At 40.8% G+C, this 8826-nt stretch overlaps 1 protein-coding gene across 1 annotated transcript; it reads left to right on the top strand.

The window, feature by feature from the left end:
* The first annotated feature begins 248 nt into the window (after window positions 1–248).
* LOC125480577 (transcription factor MYC2-like) lies at window positions 249–2862 on the top strand. The gene has a single exon (XM_048591537.1). It carries the CDS (start codon window positions 395–397, stop codon window positions 2450–2452), a length of 2058 nt encoding a protein of 685 aa, XP_048447494.1. The 5' UTR covers window positions 249–394; the 3' UTR covers window positions 2453–2862.
* The last annotated feature ends 5964 nt before the right edge of the window (window positions 2863–8826 follow it).

Raw genomic sequence — 8826 nt, 5'->3', positions numbered from 1 at the left:
TATGACACTTGTACACTAAAGCCATATTCTTCACCCACTAAAAAATTTATTTATTTATTATACAGATGGTAAAATTTATGTGTTTCTACCCTCGTTCACGGTCAACAGTCAAAGAGTTCATGCTGTGCCATACGTGTACGCGGGCTTTTGGAAGCTGCCGATTAATCGGTAAAAGTCACTTCCTAGAAATTTCGAGTCGGCCGCTCACTCTCCTCTTTTTACTTCTCACTTTCCTCCCCAACTGAAACTCAACTCAAATGCACTCCAAATAAATCCCCTTTCCCCATTTGCATACCTCCCCCAACCCAAGTCTCTCTCTCTCCTCCTTCTCTCTCTACTTTCTCTCTCTACAACTCCCAACCAATCCTTTAACCCTTCAAACGGTGCGCATCACATGACGGACTACCGGATACCGCCGACGATGAATCTATGGACGGACGACAACGCGTCCTTAATGGAGGCGTTTATGAGCTCATCCGATATGGCGTCGTTTTGGGCGCCGCCGCCGGCCCAGCCCACACCTCAACCCGCTCACGCTCCGCTCCAGCCGCAATCATCGGCGTCCACCTCAGACTACCCCAGGGCCCCTGTCTCCGCCCAATTCCAGCCGTCCGCCACCCCCTTCAACCAGGAGACCCTCATGCAGCGCCTCCAGGCCCTGATCGAAGGCGCGCGCGAGAGCTGGACCTACGCCATCTTCTGGCAGTCTTCCTACGACTACTCCGGCGCCAGCGCCGGCGCCGTTCTTGGATGGGGCGAAGGATTTTATAAAGACGAGCGGGACAAGGTTAAGGCCAAGGCGAAAACGACGACGTCCGCCGCCGAACAAGAGTACCGCAAGAAAGTCCTCCGAGACCTGAATTCCTTGATTTCCGGCGCCGACACGTCAGCAGACGACGCCGTCGTTGATCAGGAAGTGACCGATACTGAGTGGTTCTTTCTGGTGTCCATGACTCAGTCGTTCGCCAACGGCAGCGGGCTCCCGGGTCAGGCCTTCTTTCACTCCACCCCGGTCTGGGTTGCTGGACCGGACCGGCTGGCGGCCTCGGCGTGCGAGAGGGCGCGTCAGGGTCAGGTGTTTGGGCTGCAGACTATGGTTTGCGTTCCGACGGCGAATGGGGTTGTGGAGTTGGGCTCGACCGAGCTCATCTACCAGACCTCCGATCTGATGAACAGGGTCAGGGTTTTGTTCAATTTCAACAATTTGGAGGTCGGTTCTTGGCCCATGGCTGCCGCCGCCGATCAGGGCGAGAACGACCCTTCGCTCTGGCTCAACGACCCGTCGACCACCACCGTGGAAGTGAAGGACCCGGTGAATGCTTCGGCACCCACCAGCACCAGCAACCAGCCCATTTCAAAGCCGATTCAGTTCGACAACCACCCGAGCTCCAGTAGCTTATCTGAGAACCCAAGCCCGGTTCAAGTACCACAATTACAGCAGCAAGTACAACAACAGCAGACGCAGAGCTTCTTCCCCAGGGAGCTCAATTTCTCCGACTACAACGGATATGACCGGAGCAGCGTGAAGAATTCGAATTCCAATTCGCATTCGTTGAAGCCCGAATCGGGCGAGATTTTGAATTTCGGGGAGAGCAAGAGGAGCTCTTACAGCGCCAACGGGAAATTGTTCTCGGGGCATTCCCAAATCGCCGCCGCTGAGGATAACAACAGCAAAAAGAAGAGGTCCCCGCCGTCGCTGGGTAGCAACGAGGAGGGGATATTGTCCTTTAGTTCGGGAGTGGTTTTGCCGTCCAGCGGTGTGGCGAAATCCAGCGGTGCTGCCGATTCAGACCATTCGGACCTCGAAGCGTCGGTGGTTCGGGAGGCGGATAGTAGCCGAGTTGTTGACCCCGAAAAACGACCCAGAAAACGGGGACGGAAACCGGCGAATGGGAGAGAAGAGCCACTGAATCACGTGGAAGCAGAGCGGCAAAGAAGAGAGAAGCTTAACCAGAGATTCTACGCGCTCCGAGCAGTAGTCCCAAACGTTTCGAAAATGGACAAAGCGTCGCTGCTCGGAGACGCCATATCCTACATCAACGAGCTCAAGTTGAAGCTGCAGATGGTAGAGACGGATAAAGAGGAGTTGCAGAAGCAATTGGAGTCGATGAACAAGGACTTGCCCAGCAAAGATTCGAGGTCTTCGGGTTCGACCATGTCAGAGCACGAAATGAAAGGGTCTAGCAGTCAATTGCTAGACATGGACATTGACGTGAAGATAATCGGAAGGGACGCCATGATTCGAATTCAGTGTTGCAAGAAGAACCACCCGGCCGCGAGGCTAATGGCGGCTCTCAAGGAGCTCGACTTGGAAGTACACCACGCCAGCGTTTCTGTAGTCAACGATTTGATGATCCAACAAGCCACCGTGAAAGTGGGTAGCCGGATTTACACGCAGGAACAGCTCCGGTTAGCTCTACATTCCAAAGTTGGCGATGCCCGCCAGATTTGACAGTCCATCCGGTGACATTATCCAATCCAACCCAATCCGATCCGATCCAATTGGTGGTTTAGAGCGATGGGACATTTTAAGGCTCCCAGAAATGCAGAGAGCTCTGCTCTGTAGCCTGTAATATAGTTATTCTACGACGTTGTACGTCCCTCGGGTGGCTTTTGCTTCATCGGAATTGGTTCTACTAGTATAGAATTGAGGAGTTTAAGGTTGTTTGGATTTGAGGAGCCGAAACCACTCCAACAATTTTTCTGTCTTTTTTTTTTCTTCTTCTTTTCGGGATGTGTATATGTAAATTGGAAGCTCTCAAGCATGTATTATTTGGGAATGTAGCAAGCATTGTGTTTCAGAACCGAGACTCTGCCTCGGGAGTTTTTTGCTTAATCTAATAAGTTGAATTTTCTGCACAAGTTAAGTTGCTACATTTTCAAGTTGTTTTCGTTTTTCTTTCGTTGTTCGAGCGGTTTTCTAATCGAATTTAAATTACCACGAAGGGAGTATGAGACTAGCCAATTTGTCTTTTTTTTTTATAACAAGATTATCTATATTAAAGGAATTGAACTTAAAACTTCTCATTTACAAAAACGTAGAAAAAGAAAAAAAATAGTTTAAATATCATAACTCCACTTTAATTAACATTAAGGTCTTTTGTAAAACTTCATACCTCACGGATTGAACAGCATGGATGTTGGTGGAAGTGGGCCTTCGGCTCTCTCTAAAAACTCTACCAGAACAATATGGATGTTGTTGAAAGTGTGATTTCAACCGTTTCTGTGATAATTCTACAATACTACTTGACCGTATAGTACTAAGTAACGTAGCCAATTTGTTTTTGGCATGTCGTTTTAGTTCAATGAATTGAGCATGTTATATTTGGATGTGAAATGGCTTGTTTTACTCGGAAGATTCACCGATAAGCATGTGAGTCTACTTTTGATGCGGAAAATGCACCGACACTTGCGGACGAAAAAAGGGTCCGCCATGGGGTGAAATTCCTTGCCTTATTTGGTAATTACAATTCAGTGAAGTGCAAATGCAGCAGCAGTTGCCTCACTGGAAATGGCAGTGAACATCGACAAAACACCAAAAAAGGTTCTTTAATAACATGATGTATTTACATGTGGGAGAATGAATCGGTAACAAAATTTAAATCTAAGCATTATTATTTATTAGTAAAGAGGAATATCACTGTAATACTAAGTGACCTAAAAAATTTGATTTTCTTAGTTTGTCCTTTTTTTTTTCCCTCTTTATTTGTTTTGAATACAAAGGTTGTGTATCTGGAGTCATTAATAAATAAATGAGACACTAGTAGGAAATCTACTAATGGTGGTGCAGAGGCGGAGATGATGATAGATGATGGTGGTGGTAGCGGCAATGCGTTGATAATGATGGAAGCGGTGATGAATATTGTGGGTGGCAGTCGTGATGATGAGTGGCGGTGGTGACGCCGGTGATGATGGTGAGTGGAGTTGGAGGCGGTGATGGTGATAATGATGTGGTGGTGTCGGCAACGGTGAATGGGAGTGGTATTGATGTGTTGAATTTTTTTTTGTTTGGTTTTAAACTCTCACTCTTAGAAATTTGAAAATAACAACTATTTACTTGGAATTTAAATGTGGGATCAAAGGTCTCGAATTCCAAGTTTTTGCCACACAAAAATTCTAAATTTATATGTTTATGAATCCAAACAAAGAAATTGATGCATGTTAATTTGCATAAAAAGGGCTTGCATAACATTTATCTTTATGTTTAGCAAGTGCTGTTCAAACACCTATTTTTACCTTCCACACACTTCATATTAATTTTTGTCTTCTCAAGTATGTATTATTTGGGAATGTAGCGAGCATTGTGTTTCAGAATGGAGACTCTGCCTCGAGAGTTTTTTGCTTTATCTAATAAATTGAATTTTCTACACGAGTTAAGTTGCTACTTGTTCAAGTTGTTTTCGTTTTTCTTTGGTTGTTCGAGCGATTTTCTAATCTAAAATTAGACGGAGGGAGTCTGAGACTAGTCAATTTGTCTTTTCTTTTTTTAACAAACGATTATCTATATAAAAGAAATCGAACTTAAAACTTCTCACTTACAATCACAAGTAAAGAGGAATATCTGTTAAATCCTACATTGGCCGTAAAAAAAGAAAAGTAATAGTTTAAATATCATAACTCTACTCTAATTAACACTGAAGACAATATAAATATTGTTGGAAATGAACTTCCGTCTCTCTAATAATTCTACAATATCACTAGACTGTAGAGTGCTAAGTGACGTAGCCAATTTGTTTCTGGCATGTCGTCTTAGTTCAATGAATTGAGCATGTTCTATTTGGATGCGAAATGGTTTGTTTTACTAGGAAGATTCACAGTTAAGCATGTGAGTCTACTTTTGATGCGGAAAATGCACCCACACTTATGGACGAAAAAGGGTCTGTCGTGGGGTGAAATTCATTGCCTTATCTGGTAATTACTATTCTGAAAAGTGTAAATGCAGCAGCAGTTGCATCACTGGAAAAAGCAGTGAACATCAACAGAACACCAAAAAAAGTTTCTTTAATAACATGATGTATTTACATGTGGGAGGATGAATCGGTAACAAAATTCAAATCTAAGCACTGTTACTTACTAATAATGAGGATTATCATTATACCGTAATATTAAGTGGCGTAAAATTTTGGTTTTATAAGTTTGTCCTTTTTTTTTTTTTTTTTTTTTCTCTTTATTTGTTTGACTTGGTATACTAATGTAAACATTTCTTTTACACCATGCTTGAATGAGGAAAATTAAGATTACTAAGGAATTTCAAAATGGTGGAACTTTATCTTTTTCAATTTGAATACAAAAGTTGTTATGTATCTAGAGTCATTAATAATAAACGAGACAGTAGTAGGAAATCTGCTAATGGTGTTGTAGAGGCGGAGATGATGATGGGTGAATCGGTGATGGTGGTGGTAGCAGCAATCCGTTGATAATGATGGAAGCGGCATCGATGATTACAGTGGATGGCAGTCGTGATGATGAGTGGCGGTGGTGGCGCCAGTGATTATGGTGTGTAGAGTTGGGAGTGGTGGCGCTGGTGATGATGGTGAGTGGAGTTGGCGGCAGTGATGGTGATAATGATGTGGTGGTGTCGGCAACGGTGAACGGGAGTGGCATTGGTGTGCTGAATTTTTTTGTTTGTTTTAAACTCTCACTCTTAGAAATTTGAAAATAACAACTATTTACCTGAAATTTTAGCGTGGGATCAGAGGTCCCAAATTCTAAGTTTTTTGCACACAAAAATTCTAAATTTCTAAGTTTATCAATCCAAACAAAGAAATTGATGTATGTTAATTTGCATAAAAGGGGCTTGCAAAACATTTATGTTTCAGTTTAGGTGATGCTATTCACACTCATTTTTACCTTCCACACACTTCCTATTAATTTTTGTCCTCTAATCCTCTCCAATTCATTCAATCAGGCGATGGATAGTGTCACCATTTTGTGGTACAAATGTTCTAGTTTCCGAGTATTGGCAGGACCCTTCCAGGGCTGTTCCCGCCTGGTTTTCCTTTGCTTTTGAATCTTGATGGGCAGTGCGGGTGCAAAAAGGGCCCAGAAAGTAACCCTTGCTGCCTTCCATCCCTCAATTTCAAGCATTTATCTTTATCTATATCAACCAACGTTCAATCTTTTTCTTGTAATAAAAACAGCAAACATGGTTTTGTAGACTCGCAAAACTCACCATTTTGTGTGGTGCCTTTAGCATCATGTAAAACATCAGTCGGGCGGCTTTGGAGTTTGTACCACCTTCCCGATAAGTGGCAGAGAAAATAAATTCATTAAGAGACAAGGAAAAGTATGATGGTTATCGTATTACAAAAGTGTCCTAAAGCAAATAATAAAATGATGTTTTACGAACAATTTCATATGTTAAACTTATTGAGTCTGATCAAGAACAAAGATTATTGTTTACAAATGTCTCACTATTAAGTATACACTTAAATAATAAGTTCAAGAAATATGTAATACAAGGAATGTAACCTAAAAAGGTTAAATTCATGAGAACTTTCTTGGGAGAGGAATTGGTCTTGAGTCACCGACACCAATGCAAGTATGTAGGTACTCAATAGAGAGTGGGTTAACTAAATGTGATCAAAGAGTTCTCTTGCACATCTTACATGAGAACTCCTAGTTGGTATAGTGCAAGTAGTCTTTTGGCTTGAAACACCACAGTTATAGTATGTTTTTTATTCATTTAACAATGCAACAAAGATCATGCTTCGTTGAGAACATTGACCTATCCACAGAGACATGCAAGTGTGCAATAATGGATCTCTAACCTTCAACCATAGAAGGAGAAGACTCTGTAATATGATTCAGGAGTCATTTGTCAAAGCACATGAATGTGATTTAGGAAATATGTTCTAAATCACATTTACAAGAATCACGTGGATAAGAGAATCATATTGGATGGCAGGCAAGAATAATTATCAACAAAACTATTTAATCAAGAGTATTGATTTAGAGAAAAACTATGTTGCACTGCAATTCCAACTAAATAGGTTATCTGCCTCTTCTAGTTAGCTAGGGTAGCTATGACACGCAACTAAGTCTTAATCATAACTTGTAGAAGCTTTGAGGATTAACTATCATTAATCACCCTTATTTGAAAAAAAATAAAATAAAAGAAGGATTTAACTAATAATCAATTAGTAAGAGTTCTAATAACCAACTGCCTTACTAATTAGAACCTTATGGATCGTATACCGCAAGTAAGGTAGAGATTGAAGAAACTTCACAGAAATAATTTCTTGTTTAATATTAGGATTGATTAGTAAGTTAATTAATCAAACAAATAAGTTCAAATTGGATTTTTAAAAAGTTTTGGGTTTCATGACCCAATGGGCTAGTAGTTTTCACTCAATTGCAAGGACTATACAGGAGTTGTAGCCTTCATTAGGGCTTTGTTTTGGTGAAATAGAAGCACCAGTCTAGCTTCCCTCTACGGGGCCATTCACTTAGGGAGGATTTTGCTAGCACCAGATCCTTCCCAAGTCGCCCGTCTACTCTTCACATGTTTTTTGGTGACTTAGAGGTCCCATTCTTTTCGAACTGTGAGATCCAATTCAAATCAAGCAAAGGAAGTAAGGATTGAAGGCCCTCACATACTCACATACTCGTAGATTTGATATCAACAATAAAGAATAAATAGATGTGTTTTTAATATTTTAAGCTCAACCATGGTCACTGCCCTTCTCATTAGAAATTTGAATCCCTTTAGGCCTCGAAATGCACCAGCCCAAATGTGTCAAGAATTTCTCAAAGTTTTTCCATTCATCAAACCATCGAGTTAGTTTATTGGGCCTTGACCAATTGCGTTTGGCCCAAGTCCCATGCAAAATTGGGACATCAGATGATATATCTCCCATTATTTTTCAAATTTTTTGTCTCTCATCTCCAACCCTCTATGGTCTTAATTATTTGGAGTTCGCAAATATTTGGCAATTTGGTAAAACATTATTGCTACTCTCCCTTTTTTTTTTTTTTTTTTTTTTTTTTTTTTTTTTTCTGTTGTTTGAATTGGGTTGTGGTTATATACAGAGAAAATCTTAGTATTTTGCAAGGTTTTAAAAAACACTAGGCGCTAGTCAGGCAGCGAGCTGGGGCCTAGCGCCTAGTTGGCTAGGCAAGGTTTAAGCGGGCACCTAGGCGGATTTAATTAAATCTATTATATTTCGTGTAAATAAGTGTCTATTTATACTTAAAATATATATAATTTCATCATAAACTACAAAATAGAATAACATATATGTTATGAGCTATTGGAACATAATGAAAACATGGGAAACAAGCATATAATATGTGTTCATTTAAGTATTCAACAAGTCTCTTACAATTTATTGGAAAAATAAAATGCAAAATGAAAGTTATCTATTTTCTGTCTAAGTGAGTCGTAACCTAGGTGGGCCTTGGCATGCTAGGCGGGTGTCTCAGTAGGTCTAGGCACCATTTCTTAATTTTCAAACGCCTAGGCATTAATTGGGACGGTGACCAGCCGCCTAGCGTCGAGCGCCTATGCGAGGATTTTTAGAACAGTGGTATTTTGCACCTCATTTTTCGTGTCAATAACAGATAAAACTATTGACCAAAAGAATAAAATATAAGCAAATAAACCTAATTAACTTCTACCATACCATTGTATGTAGTCCAATATCCTAGTGTACAGGGTGTTAAGTTTTTACTCATTGCGTTCCATGTCTGAAACTTCTCTCTAAATTATTGTGAATTGTAATAGTTTTGAACTATCACCCTTCCTTTTAATAATAGTATGTAAAAAGGAAAAAAAGAAAAGAAAAGAAAAAAAAAACTACGCTATATCATGCATGAAAATCAGAC

This window comes from the organism of the source record quoted next, unplaced genomic scaffold (assembly GCF_019419815.1).
Source record: "Pyrus x bretschneideri cultivar Hongxiangsu unplaced genomic scaffold, Pyrus_bretschneideri_v1 Contig34, whole genome shotgun sequence".
NCBI classification, from domain to species: domain Eukaryota; kingdom Viridiplantae; phylum Streptophyta; class Magnoliopsida; order Rosales; family Rosaceae; genus Pyrus; species Pyrus x bretschneideri.
The sequence above is the reverse complement of the archived record's forward strand: the minus strand, read 5'-3'. Positions and strand labels throughout refer to the sequence as shown.

Excerpts from the sequence above, each read along its gene's own strand:
- LOC125480577 (XM_048591537.1), top strand. The coding sequence starts at position 395 with ATGACGGACTACCGGATACCGCCGACGATGAATCTATGGACGGACGAC.